This window comes from Notolabrus celidotus, chromosome 20, assembly GCF_009762535.1.
Source record: "Notolabrus celidotus isolate fNotCel1 chromosome 20, fNotCel1.pri, whole genome shotgun sequence".
In the NCBI taxonomy this organism is placed as follows: domain Eukaryota; kingdom Metazoa; phylum Chordata; class Actinopteri; order Labriformes; family Labridae; genus Notolabrus; species Notolabrus celidotus.
The window spans coordinates 3,215,753-3,243,647 of NC_048291.1; the positions used below are offsets into that span (position 1 = coordinate 3,215,753).

The window sequence follows — 27,895 nt, forward strand, 5'->3', positions numbered from 1 at the left end:
TTTAGCTATTTTTTTTTGTTAATTAGTTTAGTGTACATTAACATCCTTGTATATACAAGGATGTTAATGTACACTAAACTAATTAGCTAAAAGAAATAGCTATATATATATCCTTCATATTATATATTATTATTATTTTATCTTATTTTTATTCTATTTTATTGATCTTTATTTTTTTCACTTTATTTATAATTAAATCTTATTTTATTCCTTCTTCTATTAATATTTTGACTTTCTTACAAAGTGTTTATAAGAGCTCTGTAATGACTGAATTCTCCTCCCTGGGATAAATAAAGTTTTTCTGACTCTGATTTTGACACAATCAAGACTTTATGTCTTTTAAATTAACATAAAACATTGTTTTTAACTTCATCTATTTAATATGATTCTGAAATGTTGTTTCAGACGTCATATTTAAGGTGTAAATACAGAATCTGTGGATAGTTCCTTTGGATGTTTTATTTTGTAGGACTCATTTTAGTGGAAGATCAAACCCCGCCTCCTTCTCTCAGAACCGACAGCGATTGGTCCTTAAACCTGGAGAGTACTTCTAAGCACCAATCAGCGACAAGAACAGTCTACGTCATCATTAGATGCCGGAAATGGTTTCACATGTGTCAACCAACCAGCGGAATGTGCACCCAGCTGCTTTGAGGTCATTTTTACTTTAAAATAAGCTGCAGGAATGATTAAATTAGCATTGACTGAGTGATTCTGGATGTACCTCACCGGCTCCGGTAGATGAATCAATAAGGTGACGTATTTATTATGAATACGGTCCATTTAAAGCTCAGGTCCTTCACAGTCTTGTTCCTCTCCGGCAGATCCCTCTCTGCTGCTCCTCCTCCTTCCACACGCTGTGAGATTCACTCCCACAGGACTGTGTTTCAGTTTTTCCGAACACTAGCTTCTAATAAATATAACTTTAATAACATGGAGACGAAGCAGCCTCCGGGTCAGAAGAAGGCGAGGCATAAGGAGCCGCTGAGGAGGCTGAAAACCAAAGAGAGCCGGGCCCGAAAGGGGGACCTCCACGGCCCGTCCACGGTGTACGTTCAGGTGGTCGGTGCTGGGAGCAGAGACAACGCTGCGTCCCTTTACGTCTTCTCTGAGTTTAACAGGTAAAAGTCTGTTTAAAGTCTTTAATGTTTGACAAATTAAAGCTCTACCTTTTATTTTGAAATGTTTTTTTTTTTAATTCCATAGTTTTCATTGAGTAAATAACAAATCTCTAATTTCCCATAATCAGTGTCATAAATACAATCTTGAGCATAAAGATGTGAAGTAAGATAAAGGGTTAAATCTCCACCTTTTAATGAATAATAACACAAACACATATGTAAGAAACACATTATATAAAGGGTTGGAACATACACCACTCAGTCATAACTTATATAAGTGTATAACAGTGATTATCTTTTTATGATGTCACCTGTCATAGGGTGGGTGTGTTAAGCAGCAGGTAGACATGCTGGGCCAAAAGTTGATTGCTAGATGATTGCATCAGAGCATCTCTGAAACTGCAGATCCTGTGCAGAGTGAAAAAACCCAACTGTCTTTTAACGTTGTCTCTCTCTGTTGCAGATATTTGTTCAACTGTGGTGAAGGAACTCAGAGACTCATGCAGGAACACAAGTATGCTGCTTTTGAAATTCTCATTCTGCATGTTTTTGCAATCTGGACGAACAAGAGCAGAGAGAATGTATTTTGAATTGTGTGTTTTTTCTCTGGCAGACTGAGAGCTGCTCGGCTGGACAACATCTTCCTGACCAGACTGAGCTGGGAGAACGTGGGAGGTTTGTCAGGTCAGAGTGCACCCATTCATGTCAGCTTTAAAGCACATTTGCTCTTATCTTTGTTATTCAGTTAGCAAAGTGGTGATGTATTTCCTCCATTACTTCCTCGGATTCACTCTGGGTTTAGATAAATCAGAAAACAACCCTCAGTTTTAGAAAGCGGCTCACTTTCTAGTCCTAAAATCATCTTGATCAACACGATCACATCACCCCAGTACTCTGCACACTTCACTGGCTTCCTGTCGCAGCAAGAATACATTACAAAGTCGCTCTCATCACCCATAGTGCATCTATGGAAACGCCCCACCCATCATACCACAAAGAACTCCTCACCCAGCAAACCCCAACCCGAGATTCAGGCTCTGCACATCAGAACCTCCTCCACCCTCCCAGAACCAAGCTCCAGACCATGGGAGACCGGATCTTCTGTGCTGCTGCACCACGTCTGTGGAACTCCCAGCGCAGCCACCTCAGGACCCCACAGACCGTGGATGCTTTTAAAAAACACTTGAAGACCTTCCTCTTTAAAGAGGCTTTTAACTCATTTAAGTACTCCTTTGAAGAAATGTTCAAGTTTGTTTTTACTGTGTGCTTGTAGCACTTTGAAATTTCTTTAAATGATTTAAATTATTTATACAATGTGTTTTTATTATTATTATTGTGTTGCAAAGGTCAGTCAGCATTTAAATTTCCTGATGTCCTTGGATGCATCCAAGCATTTTGGAAACTTCAAATGGGATGAAGACAAAAAACTGAATGCTACCATAAAGTTAGCTGTATTAAGATAAGATAAGATCCTCCTTTATTCGTCCCACAACAGGGAAATTATGGAGTTACGGCAGCAAACAAGAAGGTGTACAGCACAAGAATTTCAACAAGAATATATATAGAAAAAGAAATGTCCATCAGAGACGACAGATTGGCCATAATCCTCCTGTCAGCCACCATATCCACAGGGTCCAGGACTGAGCTGGCCTTCTTCCCCAGTTAGTCCAGTCTTGCTCTCCTGTATCCAGGTGAAATCTCTCCAATGTGGCGTTCTCTTAGCATTAGCCTAGCTTTGTTTTTGAAAGTAGGAGAGATGTTTCCTGGGACTGAAGATATTTAATTTTGGTGTGTGTGTGTGTGTGTTTCTGTGCAGGGATGATTTTAACCCTGAAGGACACCGGTGTCCCAGAGTGTGTCCTCTCTGGACCTCCACAGCTGGTGAGCCGCACAGAATGAGCCTCATGTCTTCTTCATGGTTTTGCATCATTCCATAAAGACTGCAGGAAGTTTTCATTGTTGCAATTTTTTCTTCTTCTTCTGCCCTTTTTTTTTGTTGCAGGAGAGCTACCTGAGTGCCATCAAGTCATTTTCTGGACCTCTGGATGACATCAAGCTGTGTATGAAGAACTTAACAAACAGAATAACAATAACATCATTGTTTTTTTTTATGCTTATTGACTGTTTGATTTGTCTCCAGCGGTCCGTCCATACACTGCAGACTCGTACACTGACGACACAATGACGGTTTATCAAGTCCCCATATTTGGTGAGGTCTCACTCCGAAGTCCACCCATCCATCCATCCATCCATCCATCCATCCATCCATCCATCCATCCATGGATCCATGGTTAACAGAGACTTCTTCCAGCGTTTCATTTCACAGCTACTCTCCTATTTGTTTTGTGTGTAGGAGAGATGAACGCTGACAGCAGGAACGTCTCCCCCCGGTCAGGCAGAAGCAGCCCGTCCCCGAGTCCTCCATCTCCCAGGATAGACGATGATTACATCCAGGATCACGACCCAGGCAGTCCAGGTGAGTGTAGGATTGTGTTCACATCTTCCTTCAGCATTAACAAAATGTAAGACTGTAGTCCCAACTATTCAGACTATGATTTCTTTTTTATGACATCTTGGCAGCTAACCTGAGATATATGAGTGTCGGGTTGGTTGTTAGCATGTCTTGATTCGTCAAACTGAGGTATGATTCACATGAAGTCACTTTCACTTTGAGTCTAACGCTCAACTTGGGATAATAAAGGCGTTTTTCAACTGCAGGAACTTGTGGACCCAGGGTCTAAATTTAGTTCAGGGGTAGATAATCTCCCCTCTAATGAGCCCCTGCTAGAGGGGTAGTACTTTTCAAAGGTCCAGGGGCTTTCAGGGGGCGGGGCCTGCAATGCTGAACGTGTCTAATTGGTAGATTAACCGCAGTGTTTTTATTCCTCCCTCCGTCCACAATAACATCACACACATCTGTGATTCTCTTGATTTCTCTTTCTTTCATTAGTTTTTATTTGTTCTATCTTTTTTGTATGTGTGTGTACTTTTCAAAAGAAGAAGCTGTGATTCTCTTGATTTAGCAGCTTGTAACAGTAGTCTTCTCTCAGCCCACCGTGAATTCTGCGTCTCTCCTCCCGGTGTTCCGGTTTTAAAAGTGACCCTGTAAACTGGAGACCTTCAGCTGAACGTGTCAGTGTTTGTGGAGTTTACACAGCTGTTGAAACACAGAGGGAGTTCCTGGGAATGCAAACTAGTTTAGTTTTTATTAAGATTTCAAAATATCCTCATCAGATATTTAATGATGGTCTAAAGACGTTTATGAGGGATGCATCCGGCTGAGAGTCTCCAGTTAACACGGTCGCTGTTTAAACCAAAACACCGGTCGATCTCTGCCACGGCTTCTTGAGTTCAAAAGGATTTTAAAGCCGTGTTGAAACGTCTTTGCTACTCGCGCTTATCTCCTCTCACGTGTTGTTTCATTCATTGCTTTTTACATGTTTTTAACCGCAGGTGCAAAATTTTCACTTTTTTTCATGTTTTTCTGCTTCCGAGCACAATTTCAAATTTGAGGAAATTATTTTTTTTCGACAGGCTCCGGGTCAACTTTTTTGTCAAATTTTTGTTGTCAAATTTTATTTTCAATTTTTTTTCTTCAAAATTTTTTTTTCTTTTTTTTTTTCTTTCAAATTAAAAAAAAAAAAAAATCCAAATTTTTTCCAAATATTTTTTTCAAAATTTTTTTTCCAACTATTTTTTTTTCAAAAAAAAATTTCAACATTTTTTTTTTCAACTTTTTTTTTTCCAACTTTTTATTTTTCAACATTTTTCTTTCAAAATTTTCCAAAAACCCTTCACGGTCATTGTTTTTTCCATCTGTGATGAATGGCATTCGTCTTTGTTTTACTGCCCTCTACTGGTCTGGTGGTGTAGTGCCAAAGGATTTTAAAGCCGTGTTGAAACGTCTTTGCTACTCGCTCTTATCTCCTCTCACGTGTTGATTCAGTGAATCCATCTGTGATGAAATATAGCACCATCTAAAACAGCGCCAGCTGAGTCTCTTCATGCTAACAGGCTAACTGTTGTGTTGCTCATAATGATACCTGCCTGTCCGTCTGCTTCTATGGCGTCATCTGTGATGAATGGCATTCCTCTTTGTGTTACTGCCCTCTACTGGTCTGGTGGTGTAGTGCATTTATTTATCATTTCCTCCATACGTCACTGGCCTGATTTGCACGATCTACCCGGTCGAAACAAAGACAACAATGGGGGCACAGGAACCTTTTAGCTCAGGGTAAAGTAGTTCTGGGAGCTAAAAGACCCCGGAACACTTGCTCCAAATGCACCTTTTAAGAGATCCACACCGCATTGATTTGTTTGAGTGACTTTTGAATGTCTGTCTTGAAGAACAAAGACGTGTTTACAGACAGTTTTTTGTTTGATGTTTTTCAGGTAAAAGACAAACGGCAACCAGAGATCCTTCTTTGGTGGTTGCCTTCATATGTAAGGTAATAAAACTTCAAACATGTTGAGCTCTATGTTTTCACACACACACACACACACACACACACACACACACACACACACACACACACACACACACACACACACACACACACAGATGAAGGAGTGGTGTGTGACTGACCTTCTGCTCTGATTTCAGCTTCACCCAAAGAAAGGAAACTTCTTAGTGGCTCAGGCCAAAGAGCTCGGTCTGCCCGTGTAAGATTAGATGTGATTACCAATCTGTCAAATTCTGTTTGTATCAACATTTAAAACAACATCCAAATGTTTTTGGATTTAGGGTTGTAGTCTGGGATTACTTTAATCTCTGACTCCTGACTTGTGCCCCCCTTGTTACCCCTCAGAGGCACAGCAGGGATCGGTCCTCTCATAGCAGCTCTGAAGGATGGGCGGAGCGTCACGTATGAAGGAAAAGAGGTGATAAATAATAATCTGTGAGTGTCTTCACGAGGCTGCAGCTCTGATCTGGATTAGTGAAACCTGTTTTTGTGGTCCTGCAGATCCGGCCTGAGCAGGTCTGCACTCCCACCGACCCGGGCCCGATCTTCATCATCGCTGAGTGTCCGTCTGAGGAGTTTGTGGAAGCTGTTTGCACCAATCAGCAGCTCAGAAGGTAACCAATGAGCCAGTTTCTTCATCTGAAATACACTCAATGGATCTGAAGAGGATAAACCACTTTGTGATCTTCAGGTTCCAAACAGGTGGAGATGAGGACCCTGCGGCACTCGTGGTCCACATGACTCCAGAGTCCGTCTTGAATTCAGACCAGTACAAGAAGTGGATGGAGAGGTTTGGATTCTGTCTCTTTAGACCAGACTGTAAGAGATTTCTGCTGATTTCACACGCTCTGACGCTGAGAGCTCTCTGTGGGTTTCTGCAGGTTTCCGTCCTCCACAGAACACTTGATCCTGAACGAGCACGTGTGTACGGTCCACAACGTCAGGAGCCACAAACTTCAGGCCCAGCTGAATATGATCCACCCTCAGATCTTTCCAGAACTGCAGTCTTACAAAGCGAAGGTAAGACGATGAAGGATTTTGCTCTCTCTCTGCATTTAGGGAATTTTCTACTGAAAACACATCGATCATGTTTTGGCATTTAAACATTTCTGCTGGAAATGTCATACGATACATCATCCTGACAGGAAATACACTTAATAATAATAATATAACTTTCAAGTAAACCTTTTGACAGACAGGGAGGAGGAACTTTAACAATGCATAACAGAATACAACGCAAGGTTAAAAAGAATGCATGTAAATTTAACAGAGCTAGGGTTGGTATTCACGAAAAACTAGCATGAATTTCAACGTGTGAATGAATCAGTATTTCCTCGCCCCCGCTCACATGCACGAGCGCCGCTGATTTGGGAGCATATGATGGTGACTGATTCAAAACCGGTCCTCACCAAAACATTCTCATAGTCAAATTTAAAAACACAAACAAACATGAAATGTACGCTAACTTCTCAGTCCTGCTCAGTCCTGAGCAAAGCCCCTCATGGGGTCAGAGGGGACAGGCCCGAGGTGGAGCGAGAGGGGCAGTCAGTAGAGTCAGGGGAAGCAGAGGCAGGAGACGGGGAGTGAACGCCGGGGAAATGTACGCTCTGCAGGAGGCGGGCAGAACGGCAGGACAGGATTTGATTGGTTTCAAAATTTGGCTCCTAATGACGGTGATTGGTTGGTGTTTTCCCAGGTTTACTCCGGCTGTAGATAGCAGCTTTTTTTACCTCTTTTTTAAAGAACACATTATGTATTGATTACCATCAGGACATAAAGATCATTTTAACCAGTATAACAAAAAGTGGATCTAAATCTGAACACCAACCCCAGCTTTAAGAGGTTTTTCAAAGATAAATGAATAAAATAAAAATGGATAAGAAAATAAAAGCATTAAATCTGGGGTTGGTAATCAGATTTAGATCCACTTTTTGTTATACTGGTTAAAATGATCTTTATGTCCTGATGGTAATCAATACATAATGTGTTCTTAAAAAAGAGGTAAAAAAAGCTGCTATCTACAGCCGGAGTAAACCTGGGAAAACACCAACCAATCACCGTCATTAGGGTCCAAAATTTTAAACCAATCAAATCACGTCCTGCTGTTCTGCCCGCCTCCTGCAGAGCGTACATGTCCCCGGTGTTCACTCCCCGTCTCCTGCCTCTGCTTCCCCTGACTCTACTGACTGCCCCTCTCGCTCCACCTCAGGCCTGTCCCCTCTGACCCCATGAGGGGCTTTGCTCAGGACTGTAGTCCGGATCAGAGTCTAAAAAGCTCTCACCACGGGGGCTCTGACAAGCAGAAGAATGAATGACGTTCAGTAAGTCCTACAGAAATGTAGATGTACTGTAGCGTCAGTCCGGACGCTGTAGGGATGACGAGCCGATTGGTGAACACGTTGATCTTTAATAAGCAATCACTGTCGGCCGTTACCACGCCAACCAACAAAACAACAATCAATGTTTGAATGAATGAAGAACTTCTCCTCTTGTCTCTCCTCTCTCCCGCTCACACACTCTACACCTCTCCTGATGCCTTCACTGACTGTCAACACTGTAGGAATTAAGAGCATCTACACTGAACAGGTTTAACAAACAGTAGAGTTGTTACAGTATTATATATGTGTTATAACTTTTCTCCTGATATCGTGTCACCAGGACAACTGGATAATGCTAGCATGACAGTTGTGAGTGCTAACAGCAGCCATGTTTGTTTGTGTTTTTAACTTTCACTATGAGAATGTTTTGGTGAGGACCGGTTTTGAATCAGTCACCATCATATGGTCGAGAATCAGCGGCGCTCGTGTATGTGAGCGGGGGCGTGGTTTCGAAGGAGCTCTGAGGGGAAGGGGGGAGGGGTTAGACAGAGTCCTGAGGAAATGCTACATTCAAATTCATGCTAGTTTTTCGTGACTACCAACCCTAGCTTTAAAAGGACAATAAAACAGGTTTCCAGAATGAGAGGATGACATCACATCGGGTAAATTAGAACATTTAAAAAGGATAAATTAGGAACATTAAAATAATAATTGAACAAAATAAATACATTACAATAAATTAAAACAATAAATAATCATATACAATTTAAAACAATTCATGAGTTGGATAAGAGCTCATAATAATAATAAAACAGAAGTGAAAATAGTTACATGGATGATGTCACATAAAAGCCAGTCTGTAAAAATGGGTTTTAAGAAGAGATTTTAAAGATGTCACTGACTCTGTGAGCCGTATCTCCTCAGGGAGGTCGTTCCAAAGTCGAGGGGTCCTCATGGAGGAAGCTGATCCCCTTTGCATTTGACCCTTGACTTTGGAACGACCAAAGATGCCCCACCTGAGGATCTTAGACCGAGAGATACATGTTCTTGGTGATCTCCATTCAGCTAGCTGCAGCCTTGTTTCAGGCCTTAAAGATGGATTAAGAGTTATTGCTCACAAACTCCTCTTTTAACTTTGAATTAAGTGACGTGGCTTCAAATAAAAGAAACAGAGCTCCTCACAGATCTGGACAATCCAGTTGTAAACAATGTGATCCAGCTGACAGTTTGTGTTCGGCACACGGTGCGATGGTTCAGGTTCCAATGACTCTGCATCAGATCCGGCTCCAGAGGATGTGAACTTTAAATTCTCTTTGTTTCTTTTTAGTAGAATAGAGTTCAAAAAGTGATGAAGAGTAGTTATGAGAAAACATGACAAACTTTCTCCTCCTGTGTTTTTGTATCATCCAGGAGCCTCAGGCCGGCCTGCACGTCCCAAACGTGCGCGCAGAGTGTCTCCTGAAGTTCCAGCTCCGACCTGTGATGGAATGGCAAAGGTTAGTTTGTCCTTCAGTCCATCCAATTTACTCTCTGTTTCTCTGCAGCTCCGAGCGACGCCTCGTCTCACCAAACAACCCGCAGCGCCTCGATGCACTCAGATGCTTTCTTCTGTCTTTCTTCTTATTTAACCTCGTCTTAAAAGTGTCAAAGTTTTCTTCTTCTTCTGTTTCTGTGGAGCTGCAGAAGGCTCATCGGGGTCAGTCTGTGCTCCCCTGCCGGTGTTTTTTAAAACGCAGCCGTGTGTGTCTTTGATTCGTTAGAGACGCCATCCCCGACTGTAACACGGGAGAGTTTGTGAAGGAGGCGTCTGAGGTCCCAAACTTTCTGCAAGAAGTGAACGAGTGCATGAGGGTCTGCTCGGACCGCACTTCAGAGACTTCAGGTGAGTCCTTATCCGAAACAGCTTTCAACAGAGGAAAAGTAAGACAGGGCAAACTTATTCCTGTAGCACACTTCAACAACAAGGCAATTTAAAGTGCTTCACATGGGACATTAGAAGCACCAAAACAATGGACAGAAAAAACGCTCAGAAAATACATTCAGAAATCATTAAAATAGACAACCAGAGAAAAAATAAACACATTGGAAAGAAAAGGATTGGATTTGTTCAGATCTGCCCCAGACCACCTGAGCAGTCTGGATGGTTGGTATGAGAAGATCACTAATGTACTCTGGGCAGAAACCATACAGGGCTCTAAAGACCAGCTACAGTAGTTTTTAATTTGTAGTCTCACAAACAGAGAGTCAGTATAAAGACCCCAGAACTGGGGTGATGTGATCCACTGGAGAATTGAAGCCAATGCGGAAGTTTTAAAAACTGCAGTTCCATCGAGTGTCCACTTGAGGCTGGCTCCAGAAGTACCAGAAACCACATACACACCACTTCAATAAAGCCGATCTTTGCAGCAGAAATAAACACGTTCACAGCCTGGTACAAAAAAGGAGTGTAGTCTGGATAGCTCATTTCAATTTTGAAGACATTAAAGGTGACATATTATGCTCTTTTTCATCAAAATATATTGGTCTAAGAGATCCCCAAAACATGTCTTTAAAGTTCAGGTTCCCTTTACCTGAAATATGTGTCCCTGTCTACAAACCCCCTGAGAATGAAAAGAATCCATTCTGCCCCTGTTCTGATTTCTCCACCTTTCTGTAAATGTGTGCTGAAACCAGCCATTTCAGTTTTCTGTGTTTTTCATACGTCACAACGCCATCCGGTCTGTAACAGGAAGTCAGAGCTCGGAGCTTGTTCAGCCCATAGACTGTATAAAATACAACTCAACCCCTCCTCCGTTTTTCATTCCCTGCACACATGTGTGCTAACAAGGAGCTTAGGAGGGAGGCATGCTAGTTGTAGGCTGTCTTAATAAACACAAAGGTCGGTTTTACTCCCCACGTCTGCAGATTTGAAGATCTAGGGGATGATTTTTATTTATCATGGATAAGTGCTAGCGCTAGTTAGCATAGCCACATAGCTACATGTTGGTAGCTGTGTACCAAGACACACGTCGACATACTGACAAATAAAACAACAAGAAACACTAAATCTGTGACCAATGGTTCAGAAAGGTCCTGCTGCAGGCGCCTCTCCGTCAGGATCAGATTCTGGATCAGATTCAGAGGGTTGAAGTATCACGGGTCTGTGAGCAGCCGTGTATATTCAGCCAACATGTAAACATTAGATCAACGTGCCGGAGATCCGAGCCCACATCCACTTCCTGAGGGGGCGTGGTCAGAGGGAAAACAGAGTGTTCTGAGGAGGGCTGAAGAAGAGGGGGTTACAGGCATGCCAAAATCTGATTTCAAAGTGTTTTTTTGAGCAATAAACTTTAAAGACATGTTTTGGGGACCTCTTAGACCAATATATATTGATGAAAAAAGCTAGATATGTCACCTTTAAATCACTCCTCCCTGGCTCCTAAAATAAAGAGGCCCCTGGCTCCCCATCACAGATCGGATCAACTACAAAATACTTCTCCTCAGCTGCAAATCCATACACAACTTTGCCCCTCCATATCTCTCTGACCTCATCCATACTGCCACACCTGTCCACACCCTCAGATCCTCCTCCTCCTCCTCCATACACCTCAACCCCCCCCCCCCTGCTCACCTTGTTACCATGGGGACCAGAGCCTTCAGCCCCTCTGCTGCCCAGCTCTGGAACTCTCTCCCACCTGACCTCCGTAACACTGACTCACTCCACTGTCCATTCACTTCAAACTTTTTACTTTTAACTCTGTTTGTTTTAATGTTGTAAGGTGACCTTGAGTGTCAAGTAAGGTGCCTATAAATAAAATGCATTATTATTATTATGATAAAAAACTCAGTTTTATGTTTGTTTATCTGGAGGAAATGAAGACACATGAATGCATTGATCAGCTCAATGCATTCATTCAGGAACTTGATGGACTCATGATCCCCTGGTGACATTATAATGTAGATCAGAGTGTCCTCTGCGTAGTAATGATAAGTTATTGTCTATTATTTGAGCCAATGGGAGCGTGTTGATGTTAAACAGAAGAGGCCCCAGTTTGGAGCCTTGGGGAACCCCACATGTCATTTTAGTGTTCCTTACAGGTTCAAAGAAGTCCCTGTCTTTAACTAAGTTATCCAGAAAGTCCCACACATCACTCCAGTCCGTTGAATTATTAATTGGCATGATTGAAGTCTCATGTGATAAAAAGTGTATGAAGTTATTGGTTTTTTTTGTCTGCTGCAGGACAAACACAGAAATACCCGGAGGTGGTTTTCGTAGGAACTGGATCAGCTCTCCCAATGAAGATCAGAAACGTCAGCGGCACTTTGATTAACATCAGGTGTGTAAATGAAGTTATGAAACCCTGCAAACTGAACCTGAAAATATGTAATATTCTATTAATTTGTACTATTTTAGTTGCTATAAAACTAAATGAAGAGTGAAAAATGAGCCAGATTGTTTAAAGAACTCTGGCAGCACGACTCCAAATTGATGATTGTTACAAATAATTAGGGGTGAGCCCGACTAAGGATCTGCTTAGTGGAATCTGATTCATCAGATTTTGCCCATAGTCGATGAATAGTTGAATGTTTGTTGTTATTCCTTATTGACCCAAAGTCTGCATGATGGTGACCGCATGACAATATTACACATAACCCTTTACAATTAAGAGACTCATAGCTTAAAGTAAAAGGGACAACAGAATATTATAAACATAAAACTTAGATTTTTTAAATCTGTATTGCAAAAACAACGAGGTGATGAAGGAGAGAAAACTCAAATAAGGCCACCATCCGTTAAACATGGAACAACGCTCCACTATAGAGAAAGGAATCAGGAGATATTTAAACAGTGTTCACACAGCAGAGAGCAGCACTGCAGAGGGTAGTCTGTCCAACTTAAGGCTAAACATTTGTATAATGTTCAAAATCAAACCTGAACCAGCTAAAGGGTTTTTAAATCTCTTAACAGAACCTTTTAAAACAGTCTTTCATCGCGTCTTTGTCCGCTTGAGTCTTTTCAAATTACACGTGAGGAAAACCATCGTGTACACAGGCAGAAGTGCGCTCCTGTCTTTGTTGACTGTAAATCCTGTCTTTGAGAATATCCTCTCTGATGGTGTGGAGGTGGATGGGATGCTGTGGATTGTTTTTGAGGCTTCGGACAGCTTTGGGGTATCCCTCCTGGTTCTTTTGGCCCCGTACAGTTTTTGTGTGGTCCGGTAATCCTTGATCTCACAGCCCTCTTCATGAAGCTGCTCCTCATCTTCATCACTAGTTTTTAGGATCAACTGAAGTTTTATTTCCAGACATTTTGAGCTGCCATGAACGTAGAAAGATTTAAAGGCCAGCTGAGGTACGTCTGCTCCACAGGTCCCCGCTAAATGGGAGAGTCCACCTTTAATTACCAGGGGAGATTTAATTACCACTTTAAGGAGATTTAACACTTCAAGAGCTGTTCTCAGAATTACATTAAATAAGTTTATATTTATATCAAAATAGGATATATGAGACACTATTTTCACGGGAAGCAGAAAAATAATGCAAAATTAGACATTGAGCACCCCCATGGTTTGAATGGAATGATCCACGTTTCATATGCAAATATTCAACTATGAGATTGGCAGTCGACTAAGGCTCGTTAGAACGAATCGTCCAATATTCCACTATTTGGGGTCACCCCTACAAATAATCACACTCCATGATGAAAAAATGACCTTATAATAAATGGATGTTGTATCCATGACGTTTCATGTTAGTTGCAGTTAAAGCCCCAAAGAGATCACTCTCTAAAAATGACAACATCTACACTGTCAAAAAGCTTGACAGCTCTCACTCTGAGCCCAAACAGGACAAACTTTCTTGGTTTGAATCATGTTCAAGTAAGTTTTTATTAATCTCTGTTATTGGTTTGTTGTAACTCTATGCTCGTCTCCCTTTGTGACCTTGGCAGCTTTTGGTAAAACTTCAGTCAGCATGTTGTCGTTCTCATTGTGAGTCTTTGTCCCCTCAGCTCGTCTCAGTCCCTCCTGCTGGACTGTGGAGAGGGGACGTTCGGTCAGCTCTGCAGACACTACGGGGACGACGTGGACGAAGCTCTGTCCAAGATCTCCACCGTCTTTATCTCACACCTGCACGCCGACCACCACACTGTGAGCTCTCATACACACACCATGATTTATCACATGTTGTAAACAGCAGATTGTCTCAGTAACTGATGATACTGTTGTTTATGTTGCAGGGACTGCTGAAGATGCTGTATCAGAGGGAGCGAGCGCTGGTACGGAACAAAAAGAGAAATCCTAACTCTTTCTTTTCCTCTTTTATTTCACCTCAGAGAAACAGATCATTGTTTGAATAATCAAGTTTAAAACTAATCTGAAATAGGAAACATAAAAAACTAGAGAATTCAATAATTTAACGGTGACATATCATGCAAAATGGACTTTTTAATGGTTCTCTACCTGAAATATGTGTCCCTGTCTACAAACCCCCCTGAGAATGAAAAGAATCCATTCTGCCCCTGTTCTGATTTCTCCACCTTTCTGTAAATGTGTGCTGAAACCAGCCGTTTCAGTTTTCAGTGTTTTTCATACGTCACAACGCCATCCGGTCTGTAACAGGAAGTCAGAGCGCGGAGCTTGTTCAGCCCATAGACTGTATAAAATAATACTCAACCCCTCCTCTGTTTTTCATTCCCTGCACACATGTGTGCTAACAAGGAGCTTAGGAGGGAGGCATGCTAGTTGTAGGCTGTCTTAATAAACACAAAGGTCGGTTTGACTCCCCACGTCTGCAGATTTGAAGATCTAGTGGATGATTTTTATTTATCATGGAAAAGTGCTAGCGCTCGTTAGCATAGCTACATGTCGTAGCTGTAGCTGTAGCTGTAGCTGTAGCTGTAGCTGTAGCTGTAGCTGTAGCTGTAGCTGTAGCTGTAGCTGTGTACCAAGACACACGTCGACATACTGAAAAAATAAAACAACAAGAAACACTAAATCTGTGACCAATCCTTCAGAAAGGTCCTGCTGCCTTTCTGGCAGAGGTCGGTTTTACTCCCCACGTCTGCAGATTTGAAGATCTAATGGATGATTTTTATTTATCATGGAAAAGTGCTAACGCTAGTTAGCATAGCCACATAGCTACATGTTGGTAGCTGTTTACCAAGACACACGTCGACATACTGACAAATAAAACAACAAGAAACACTAAATCTGTGACCAATGGTTCAGAAAGGTCCTGCTGCAGGCGCCTCTCCGTCAGGATCAGATTCTGGATCAGATTCAGAGGGTTGAAGTAACGCGGGTCTGTGAGCAGCCAACATGTAAACATTAGATCAATGTGCTGGAGAGCCGAGGCCACACCCACTTCCTGAGGGGGCGTGGTCAGAGGGAAAACAGACCGTTCTGAGGAGGGCTAAAGAAGAGAGTTTTTCAGGCAAAATCTGAGTTCAAAGTGTTTTTTTGAGTATAAACTTTAAAGACATGTTTTGGGGACCTCTTAGACCAATATATGTTGATGAAAAAAGCGTGATATGTCACCTTTAATTAACTGATTAACTCTGTCAATGCTTAAAAATGAACATCAGGACTTGAACAGGAGTGCTGTTTCACATCCTATCTGTTGGTTTCCTGCTTTTTTTACAGTTCTGACTCACTTTAAATATTTTAACAGATAAATATAATGTTTAATAAAACCACCGACCTGAGAGCTTACTTTTTTTATGTCTCTTAACTATGGAACTCTCTACCTCTGGACACTAAAACAGTGAGAACTCTGGGTGTTTTTAAAATCAAACTTAAGGCTTTTAATTTAAATAATTTAATTTAATTTGAGGTAATTCATTTTTAGCCTTGGACTGCATTATTATTACAATCATTGTTTTAAGATTATTTGTTCATCTTAATTTTTTTAATTAATTCATCTATTTATTTCTTGTATTTCTCTGATCTTTTTAACTTGAACTGATTTTTAATCTTGCTTTCTGCTCTTAATTTTTTTTAATTTTACTGTATTGATTTTATTTCATTTTTAAGTATTTTATTTATGATTGTGTCTTTTATAATTTTATTTTTAAGGTGCTTTATCAGTTGAGTTGATCTGAGTTTGTAAATTTATATTCTGAAATTTTTTGTCCAGATTTTATGAAAAAAATATATTTTATTTTTTTTAAATTTACTGTATTCATTTAATTTAATTTTTAAGTATTTTATTTATGATTGTCTTTTATTATTTCATTTTTAAGGTGCGATTATAAATAAAGTTGAGTTGAGTTTATACATTTTTATACTGACATATAAAGAATATTTTTAAATTTTTTTCTGACTCTTAAAAATATTTGTATTTTTCTATATTTGGAATTATTTGGATCAGTTTGATTATTATACAATCACATGAAATAAATTAGATATCTTGACCTACATGAACTTTGAGCTTGATTCATGCAGATTGAAGATGGTGAGACATATTATCTATTTATTTTGTATTTTTTTTAACTTAAGAAATTCAAGCCAGTTAACCTTTTGGATTTAAATACAAAGATATTGAACTCTATGGATAAGAGCTTTTTAAGAAACTCCAATAAAGGGCATCAAAAGTTCCTCAGTCAGCACTGTGTGACCATGAAAGGGTTAATATTTCAAAAAGGCAGAAAGATGTTTCAACAGTTTGTTTTTGTTTCTCAGATGACATTGGGAAAGGCGTTCAGCCCCGTGTTCCTGGTGGCTCCGACCTCCATCATGAGCTGGTTGAACCAGTATCATTACAACTGTGAGGAGATCCTGCACCACATCAGGTACCAGGACACACAGGCGGCAAATACAACACACACACTTCACCTTTATGCTCCCTAAATGTGGATTTATATACGTGTGTGTGTACAAACGTGGATCTGTTTGTCCGCCGGGGGTTGCTGCTTGATTGTAACACGTTCCCCTCTGAGTTCCTTCCTCTGATTTGTCCGTCATAGCTCTTTTTAAATTCTGGTTTTTAAAAGCTTCTTCTTGTTGTTTGATCGAGTTTACAGTGCTTCTTGTTTTGTTTTTCAGTCTCATACCAAACAGGACGTTGATTGAAGGCGCTGAGCCTCCCAGGCTGAACACTCAATCATTCATCAAAGCTCTGCTGAAAAAGAACGATCTGGAAGAGGTGACGATCTGCTGCTGAACTCATAACATTCACCTTTCACATCCCTGATTCCTGTTTGGAGTCACTCTGGTTCTGTCTGGGTTTTTTTTGTTAGTGTTGTTTTTGTTTTTAAAGATCTTATGTTTATTTGTGATCAAAATGTTTCATTTAATTTTTCCACAGCAGATGACATCCCCATCAAACACAAAGTATTTACATATCACCAAAGCTGTGTTATTAGAATAATGTAGAATTAAAAATAATGACAGAGAACGAATAAGTGAATTAAAGGGAAGTGACCATCATCCATACATTTGGAATAAAAATAACATACAATAGAAGAGGGGGAGGAGTGAAGGATATATCCTTAATAAGATAGCTCATGTGAGTAGGTTTCATATTCTATATAATAACAGAAAAAAAAACATCAGTCATAGCTTTTCATTTGAAAGAGAAGTAATAAGGAGATCCCAAGATCGTATGTTTGATAGTGATTCAATGTTTTGAATATGTGTAAACTTGCTGACTGTGTAAAGCCTCTAAAGTTTCTAATAGAAGTTCCTGGTGTTGTGTTTTTTTCTGTCTCTCAGTTTCAGACGTGCTTCGTGAGACACTGTAAGAACGCCTTCGCCTGCAGCTTCACGCACCACTCCGGCTGGAAGCTGGCGTTCTCTGGTGACACCATGCCGTGTGAGGCCTTTGTACAAATCGGTAAGTCTCGTCACAATGAATAATGTTCCACATATCATCCACATGTATACACACACACGCACGCACACACACACACACACACACACACACACACACACACATATACACACACACACACACACACTTACACGTGCATGTGCTGACCGTTTATGCAGCCTGTTACAGTAGCTCTTTTTATTTGATTTTTATTCTATTTAATTTATTTTTATTTGATTTTATTTTTTTGTATTTTCTTTATTCTGTTTTATTGATCTTTTTTCTTGTATTTTTTTATTCTATTTTATTGTTTTTTATTTTATTTTATAATTATTTATTTTTGTATTTCATTGTATTTACTTTATTTTATTTGTTTTTGTATTTATTTTTTGTATTTATTTTATTCTATTTTATTGACTTTATTTTATTTATTCATTTATTTATATTTTTTAATTCTATTTTATTGATCTTTATTGATTTTTTTATAATATATTCGTTGTATTCATTTATTCATGTATTTATTTTTAATTGATTTTATTGATTTTTTTGTATTTATTTCATTTGCATTTTTTATTTTTTTTATTGATCTTTATTTTATTATTGATTTTATTGATTTCATTGTATTTTTTTATATTCTTTTTTGTTGTTCATTTTTTTTTATTTATTTATTTTTAATTGATTTTATTGATATTTGTATTTATTTGCATTTTTATTTTTTTATTGATCTTTATTTAATTTTTTTTATTTTTGATTCTATTGATTTTATTGATTTCATTGTATTTTTTTAATTCTATTTTGTTGACTTTATTTTATTTATTTTCATTTTTTTATTCTATTTTATTGATCTTTATTTTAGTTAACTTTATTTTTATTTATATCTTATTTTATTCCTTCCTCTAATAATATCTAACTTTCTTACATACTGTTTATAAAAACTCTGTAAAGCCTGAGTTTCCCTCCCTGGGATAAATAGCGTATGTCTGATTCTGACACACACACAGACGCTAACATACCTGAGCGAGCCTTTCCCCAGATTCACATGAGGTCATCTCACAGCGGCCTGACAACACGGCTGCCTCTGAATAATTTACCTGATATTTGCTGAATGCTCGCCCTCACTCTCACAGCCTCTGCTAATGGCTCCTGTGGGATCCCTCTTCATTGACTCTTCTTAAATTGCTTGACTGGATTCAGTCCAACAAATCCTCCCAGAGACCCAGAGAGCATCCCTCCTCTGTTCATTATAGACGGCCCGCTGCAGCACAAACAGGGCGTGCCGGTCTTTTGATTACGCCGATGACCGGATTGATCTCCTGTGAGATGCTGAGGCTGTGAATGCTTCCTGTGAGTCAGACCTTTCAGTTTAACTTCTATCTTTGCAGGAAAGGACGCCACTTTGGTGATCCACGAGGCCACGCTGGAAGACGGGCTGGAGGAGGAGGCTGTCGAGAAAAGACACAGGTGAGTAATAAAGGTCACTGCAGGATTTAGTTTAAAGACCTGCTTCATATTTATTTGGACTTTTATAACATACTTCTTCAGCCAGCAGCAACAAAACAGGCTGTAATGGCTGCACAGTAACCCCGTGAATCTCTTCATCTCCCTCTATCCTCTCTCTCCAACACGGTCTCAGCAGATGTGTGTCTAACATGAGTCTGGTCCTGCTGGAGGTTTCTGCCTGTTAAAGGAAGTTTGTCCTTGCCACTGTAACTTGCTAAATGCTGCAAAGTGCTCTGCTCATGGTGGATTAAGATGAGATCAGAGTCCTGAGTCCTGAGTCCTGTCTGTAAGATGAGACGGTCTAGACCTCCTCAGCTAGCAGCTGTTGTGATTTGGCGCTATATAAATAAAGATTGATTGATTGACTTTAACATTGCACTCAGACATAAGTGCAACAACAAGCAGACAGTGTAGAGCGGTTACTCTGCTGGCTGATAGGAACTAAACTGCTGCAGTGTTTTATTTTGATTTATTTTATGAGTCTGAATGAAACCAGATTTAGAAGATTTAATCCCAAGCAATATTTCTTCACATATTTCAGGCTCTAAATGAAGCACATTTTTTCAGCCTGCTGTTGCAAGTCAGTCTTTAAAGGTGACATATCATGCAAAATGGACTTTTTAATGGTTCTCCACGTGAAATATGTGTCCCTGTCTACAAACCCCCCTGAGAATGAAAAGAATCCATTCTGCCCCTGTTCTGATTTCTCCACCTTTCTGTAAATGTGTGCTGAAACCAGCCGTTTCAGTTTTCAGTGTTTTTCATACGTCACAACGCCATCCGGTCTGTAACAGGAAGTCAGAGCTCGGAGCTTGTTCAGCCCATAGACTGTATAAAATACAACTCAACCCCTCCTCCGTTTTTCATTCCCTGCACACACGTGTGCTAACAAGGAGCTTAGGAGGGAGGCATGCTAGTTGTAGGCTGTCTTAATAAACACAAAGGTCGGTTTTACTCCCCACGTCTGCAGATTTGAAGATCTAGTGGATGATTTTTATTTATCATGGATAAGTGCTAGCGCTAGTTAGCATAGCCACATAGCTACATGTTGGTAGCTGTGTACCAAGACACATGTCGACATGCTGACAAATAAAACTACAAGAAACACTAAATCTGTGACCAATCCTTCAGAAAGGTCCTGCTGCAGGCGCCTCTCCGTCAGGATCAGATTCTGGATCAGATTCAGAGGGTTGAAGTAACGCGGGTCTGTGAGCAGCCAACATGTAAACATTAGATCAATGTGCTGGAGAGCCGAGGCCACATCAACTTCCTGAGGGGGCGTGGTCAGAGAGCTCATTCTCATTTAAAGGCACAGACACAGAAAACAGCCTGTTCTGAGCAGGGCTGAAAAAGAGGGGTTTACAGGCAGACTGAAATCTGATTTCAAAGTGTTTTTTTTTAGCATAAACTTTACAGACATGTTTTGGGGACCTCTTAGATTAATATGTTTTGATAAAAAAAGAGCATAATATGTCACCTTTAATGGCTGCAATGTATTTATATGCAGCAAATGCACTCGTTCACAGTGTGTCCTCTGAAAGGATCTCTCTACAGAGACAGACCTTTAAGTTAAAGAGAGGGAGGATTTTTTACAACAGGAAACATTTGTTACACAGCCATTTCCAAAGACACCAGACTCCTCTAAAAGAAGACAGTGACTGGTTAGTTTTCTGTGCTGTTGTGCGTTATAGAAATATTGTGATGGATCCAGACTTGAACAACAAAGTACAAAAAGTCACATGACAACAAAAAATAGCCGAAGATTGTGGCAGCAGTGGATAAACAGCTCCTGAATTTCTGCAACGTACATTTGCATTGACGGATTTTGCGATTGGAGTTTTATTTTTAAACTAGTAAGTTTAGCATTTAAAAAAAAAAAAGAGTTATTAAAAAAAATCACCCTGTATAGTGTGCGCTGAGAGAGAAATAAGCCACGCGGACCTAAACTGGGGATTTCAAGCCTGTAAACATGTTTATTTCTGCTGCAAAGATCGTCTTTTTTGAATGGGTGTGTATGTGGTTTTCAGTGATTTCTGCAGCCAGCCTCAAGTGGACACTCGATGAACTGCAGCTTGTAGCTCTACCACATGGGCTTCATATTTTAAGAGCAAAGGTTGCTGCTTGGTTCCCCTGCTGGAGGCTGAAACACTCTGCTCCAACAACTTTTACTTTGGGGCGCTTGTGGCCTAGCAGTCTAAGCGCCCCACGTATCGAGGCTGAAGTCCTCATCGCAGAGGTCGCCGGTTTGACTCCCGGCTGGTCGACCATTTCCTGCATGTCTTCCTCCACTCTCTACTCCCCACATTTCCTGCCTCTCTTCAGCTGTCCTATCTAATAAAGGCAAAAAGCCTACAAATATAACTTCTTCTACTTTGTAGTCACATAGATCTTAAAATATGTTTTAAAAAAATGGGCCATTACCAGAATTCTCCTCAGGTTTGCTTTATGTAATCTAATAAAAGGAACAAAAAAGGAAAAAGTGTGGCCGTTAAAGTCCCATCAGCCAGCAGGGTAAATGCTCTTCATTGTCTGTTTGTTGTTGCAGTTATATTTGAGTGTGCATCGTTACATTTCTTTGCTCTCCTCCAAAATTGACATTGATTTTTGCCTCTTTTTATGGAGTCAGAGCGAGCGTCTCGTCTTCACAAGAACATTTTGTGAGCAGAAAAAATAATCCTCTTGAAAGTGTTCCCTCTGTGAGCAGTGCAGCGTAAACATCTGACTTTCTCCTCCTCTTCTTGTTTTATTTCTCATCAGCACGACCTCCCAGGCCATCGGAATTGGCATGAAGATGAACGCTGATTTCATCATGCTGAACCACTTCAGCCAGCGCTACGCCAAGATCCCTCTGTTCAGTGAGGACTTCACCGACCGGGTGGGGATATCATTCGACCACATGAAGGTAAGCACCACCGTATGCACCCATAGGCGTTCATATGTAATCACTGATGAGTTATTAGCATCCAGTATCTTTTTAAATCTCTTATAGTCTTGCTCCCTCTTCATTTATCAGATTTGCTTTTATCATATGAGCCAGAGAGAGCCCTCAGGTGTTCAGGTAGTGGACTTTTAATGGTACCAAAAGCTAGAACAAAGACTCAAGGTGAAGCAGCTTTTTATCATCATGGCCCTGAAGCCTGTGGAACACCCTGCCTGAAGGTCTGAGGGCTGCACAGAGCATCAACAGTTTTAAAAGCAAATTCAAGACCGACCTTTTTAGTCTTGCTTTAACTGAGTTTCATTCTTATAACAGTTTTATTTCACCTTACTTTATTTATTTACTTATTTATTCATTTATTTATTTAATTAATTATTTATTTATTTATTTATTATCTAGTTTATTTTAGTTATCTAATGTATTTATTAATTTTAAGTATAGCGTCTGATTTTGTTTTAATGGTTTAATATTTTAGTGTTTTATTTTCTTAGAAGTGTATTTTATTTTGGTGAGTTTAATTTCCTGTGTTGAGTTTTTTTACTTAAACGTCAATTAAATTGCAACTAATTCAATTCTAATTCTGGTCTCGCTTTTAACTGAGTTTTTTTCTTATAACTGTTTTATTTGACCTTACTTTAATTATTTACTTATTTATTCATTTATTTATTTATTTACTTATTTATTCATTTACTTATTTATTTATTTATTTATTTATTTATTTATTTATTTATTTATTTATTTATTATCTATTTCAAATTTTAGTCACTTTTTTATTAAAAATTGTATTTATTTATTCATTTATTTCATGTATTTATTTATCTTAAGTGTAGCATCTTATTTTCTTTTAATGGTTTAATATTTTAGTGTTTTATTTTCTTAGAAGTGTATTTTATTTTGGTGAGTTTAATTTCCTGTGTTGAGTTTTTTTACTTAAACGTTAATTAAATTGCAACTAATTCAATTCTAATTCTGGTCTCGCTTTTAACTGAGTTTTATTCTTATAACAGTTTTATTTCACCTTACTTTAATTATTTACTTATTTATTCATTTATTTATTTATTTATTATCTAGTTCAAATTTTAGTCACTTTTTTTAATTAAAAAATTTATTTATTTATCCATTTATTTCATGTTTTTATTTATCTTAAGTATAGCATCTTATTTTGTTTTAATGGTTTAACATTTGAGTGTTTTATTTTCTTAGATGTGTATTTTATTTTGATGAGTTTAATTTCCTGTGTTGAGTTTTTTTTACATAAACATCAATTAAATTGCAACTAATTCAATTTTAATTCTGGTCTCGCTTTTAACTGAGTTTTATTTTTATAATAGTTTTATTTATTTATTTATTTATAATCAAGTTCAAATTTTAGTCACTTTTTATTCAATCTAAGTTAATTATTTATTTATTTCATTAATTTTAAGTATAGCATCTTATTTTCCTTTAATGGTTTAATATTTTAGTGTTTTATTTTCTTAGAATTGCATTTTATTTTGGTGAGTTTAATTTCCTGTGTTGTTTTTTTTTACTTAAACGTTAATTAAATTGCAACTAATTCAAGACTTAACTTTTGAATCTTGCTTTTAACAATTTTATTCTTCTAACAGTTTCCTTTCACCCTTCTTTATTTATTTAAATACATTTATTATCAAGTTCAGATTTTAGTCACTTTTTTATTTATTTTAATTTTAATTTGATTATTTAATTATTTGTTTATTTTAGTTATCTAATGTATTTATTAATTTTAAGTATAGCGTCTGATTTTCTTTTAATGGTTTAATATTTGAGTGTTTTATTTTCTTAGAAGTGCATTTTATTTTGGTGAGTTTAATTTCCTGTGTTGATTTTTTTACTTAAACGTCAATTTAATTTCAAATAATTCAAGACTGACTTTTTTAGTCTTGCTTTTAACCGAGTTTTATTATTGTAACAGTTTTATTTATTTATTTATTTTTTAAATACATTAATTATCAAGTTCAGATTTTTGTCACTTTTTTTATTTATTTTTAATAAATTATTGATTTATTTGTTTATTTTACTTATATTTCATTTATTTATTAATTTTAAGTGTAGCATCTTATTTTCTTTTAATGGTTTAATATTTTAGTGTTTTATTATCTTAGAAATGTATTTTATTTTGGTGAGTTTAATTTCCTGTGTTGAGTTTTTTTACTGGCAACTAATTCAAGACTTAATTTTTGAATCTCGCTTTTAACTGAGTTTTATTCTTTTAACAGTTTTATTTCACCTTACTTTATTTATTTATTTATTTATTTATTTATTTACTTACTTATTATCTAACTCAAATTTTTGTCACTTTTAATTTTAATTTATTAATTTATTTATTAATTTATGTATGTATTTATTTATTTATTTATGTATTAATTTTTTTATTATATTACTCAAATTTTTCTCACTTTTAATTTTAATTTATTCATTTATTTATTTATGTATTTATTTATTTATTTATTTATTTATTTATTTATTAATTTACTTACTAATTATCTAACTCAAATTTTTGTCACTTTTAATTTTAATTTATTAATTTATTTATTAATTTATGTATGTATTTATTTATTAATTTACTTACTAATTATCTAACTCAAATTTTTGTCACTTTTAATTTTAATTTATTAATTTATTTATTAATTTATGTATGTATTTATTTATTTATTTATGTATTTATTTTTTTATTATATTACTCAAATTGTTCTCACTTTTAATTTTAATTTATTCATTTATTTATTTATGTATTTATTTATTTATGTATTTATTTATTTATTTATTTATTTATTATCTAACTCAAATGTTTGTCACTTTTAATTTAATTATTCTTTATTTATTTATTTATTTATTATCTAACTCAAATTTTTGTCACTTTTAATTTTAATTTATTTATTTATTTATTTATTTATGTATTTATTTATTTATTTATTTATTATCTAACTCAAATTTTTGTCACTTTTAATTTTTATGTATTTATTTATTTATTTATTTATTTATTTATTTATTAATTTACTTACTAATTATCTAACTCAAATTTTTGTCACTTTTAATTTTAATTTATTAATTTATTTATTAATTTATGTATGTATTTATTTATTAATTTACTTACTAATTATCTAACTCAAATTTTTGTCACTTTTAATTTTAATTTATTAATTTATTTATTAATTTATGTATGTATTTATTTATTTATTTATGTATTTATTTTTTTATTATATTACTCAAATTTTTCTCACTTTTAATTTTAATTTATTCATTTATTTATTTATGTATTTATTTATTTATGTATTTATTTATTTATTTATTTATTTATTATCTAACTCAAATTTTTGTCACTTTTAATTTTAATTTATTCTTTTATTTATTTATTTATTTATTATCTAACTCAATTTTTTGTCACTTTTAATTTTAATTTATTTATTTATTTATTTATTTATGTATTTATTTATTTATTTATTTATTTATTTATTATCTAACTCAAATTTTTGTCACTTTTAATTTTTATTTATTTATTTATTTATTTATTTATTTATTTATTTATTTATTTATTTATTTATTTATTATCTAACTCAAATTTTTGTCACTTTTAATTTTAATTTATTCATTTATTTATTTTAAGAATGGGAGCTGTCATGTCATCCAGGAGTTTAAAGTTGATTGATTTTTGTCTGCCTGACTTGCAGCTGTTCTCTTCCTGTGTTAAACACATGTCATATGTTTAGTCTCATGTCAGAGATGCTAATAAACTCATCTGTATAATTGAAGCTGTTTTAAGACAGGGCAGGTTCATTTGTTGAGCATTAAAGGATATAAGAATTATCTCAAGTGTATTAAAATCAGATCTAACAGAGGAGTTATACTTACAGTCCAAACTATCTGTGTGAGATAAAAGGCTGAACTGATGCAGGTTGTAATTTAAGTTTCTGTCTCAGTCCTTCTGAGCCTCCCTCCCTCAGTCACTTCACCATTTTCTCCATTTTCGTCTTCGCCCAGATTCGCTTCGGGGACTTTAAAATCCTCCCCAGCCTCATTCCGGCGCTGAAAGCCCTTTTTGCAGTCGAGATCGAAGAGATGGAAGAGAGGAGAGAAAGGAGAGAGATGAAACACCCGAGAGGAGGAGGAGGAGGAGGAGGCGGCTTTGAGGTGAACAGCGAGGAGTCGAGGAGCGCAGGAGCTAAAAGAGACCAGGAGGAGGCAGCAGCACACAACGTGGAGACCAAGAGGCTGAAAACCAGCTGAGACTCTGGCTCCAGGGTTTGATTTGAAAAATAGACTCGCTCTGAGAGCTTCCTGAGTTCTTTTATTTAAAGAAGCTGACATTTTATTTTCCTGTGTGGATGAATTTAAAAACACACATGTGAGTGTTTGCTGTGTACAAAGCCGAGCTCTGGATATAGTTTTTGTTTTTCATTAAACAGAATAAAGCGACACCACAGAGTTGTTGTGCTATATCAAATGCAAGGTTCAGCATGGAAATACTAAAATCAGGCTGATTCATTGAAGCAGTATCTTGTTTTTTAAATGCAGAGCTTAAAAAAGGTTCAAAGAAATCAGAAAAACACATCTGAAACCTGAAGTTTGTCTGATCTGCAGCAACACAAACATGAAATTTACTTCAGTGAAAGGTGAAGCATTCTGTCCTGAAGATCAAAATAAACAATGAAGAACTTAAAACAGATCATCCAGCTCAATCATCGAGAGTGTTCAGTTCATGAGAACACACTATGACACTATGAAACTTTAAGGAAGGGACAAAGTCAGGAAATGAACCCAGACCATCCACAAGGGGAAGGGACATGATTGTTGAATGCTGGCATATTTGTTCACTTATAAAAACTTTAAGAGTTACTGCAAATATTCTTATTATAATTACTGAATCAAGGATTATCCTTATCCATGTTGTCTTTCTGGTTCTTTGAAAGTTAACCTGATGTTTTCATTTTGTTGTGGTGAAACCTGACTTCCTGTCCCGTTCCATCTGCTCTGTTGAGGTTGATGCGTCGTGCTCCGGCGTCCGGCTGAAATAGAAGTCTTGCGTACCTGATCCGTTGTGTTCTGACTTGCCGGATCAGATACGCAGCCAGAACAACGGAGCGGATCCAGTGGGGGTTAAGATTTCACCGCTGAGCCAAATCAGCGCCCCATGAATGAGTACATACAATAAAGAAACAACAATCACCAAAACAACAACAACCTGAGGCTTATAGTGCATTTCCACCAAGAGTTCCAGGGTCTTTTAGCCCCCTGAACTACTTTACCCAGAACTAAAAGGTTCCTGTGCCCCCATTGTTGTCTGCGTTTCGACCGCGGGCTGAAGTCCCGGGTAGATTGATGGTTTTTGGAAAATGTTGAAAAAAAAAATGTTGAAAAAAAAAATGTTGAAAAAAAAATGTTGAAAAAAAAATGTTGAAAAAAAAAAAATTGAAAAAAAAAATAGAATTTGTTTTTTTTGAAAAAAAAAATTGAAAGAAATTTTTTTTGAAAAATACATTTTGAAGAAAAAAATTTGAAGAAAAAAATTTGAAAAAAACATTTCACAACAAAAATTTGACAAAAATTAATTTTCCTCAAATTTGAAATTGTGCTCCAAAGCAGAAAAACCTGAAAAAAAGTGAAATTTTTGCGCCTGCGGTTAAAAACATGTAAAAAGCAATGAATGAATCAACACGTGAGAGGAGATAAGCGCGAGTAGCAAAGACGTTTCAACGCGGCTTTAAAATCCTTTTCAACTCAAAAAGCCGTGGCAGAGATCGACCGGTG

General features: G+C 37.2%; 1 protein-coding gene across 2 annotated transcripts; it reads left to right on the plus strand.

Moving 5' to 3' along the window:
• The first annotated feature begins 590 nt into the window (after window positions 1-590).
• elac2 (elaC ribonuclease Z 2) lies at window positions 591-26,572 on the plus strand. 2 transcript variants are annotated; one of them, XM_034711708.1, is made up of 25 exons: window positions 591-754; window positions 825-1,121; window positions 1,585-1,635; window positions 1,735-1,805; window positions 2,938-3,002; window positions 3,124-3,181; window positions 3,262-3,330; window positions 3,475-3,597; window positions 5,514-5,569; window positions 5,725-5,783; window positions 5,930-6,002; window positions 6,086-6,198; window positions 6,276-6,374; window positions 6,466-6,604; window positions 9,313-9,398; window positions 9,663-9,784; window positions 12,122-12,218; window positions 13,892-14,030; window positions 14,120-14,158; window positions 16,563-16,672; window positions 16,926-17,025; window positions 17,595-17,715; window positions 19,074-19,152; window positions 21,949-22,093; window positions 26,129-26,572. In XM_034711708.1, exons 2-25 carry the CDS (start codon window positions 934-936, stop codon window positions 26,372-26,374), a joined length of 2,448 nt encoding a protein of 815 aa, XP_034567599.1. In that variant the 5' UTR covers window positions 591-754; window positions 825-933; the 3' UTR covers window positions 26,375-26,572. The 2 variants fall into 2 exon arrangements, with proteins under 2 accessions (XP_034567599.1, XP_034567598.1); XM_034711707.1 differs by having other exon boundaries at window positions 591-1,121.
• Window positions 26,573-27,895: the final 1,323 nt, after the last annotated feature.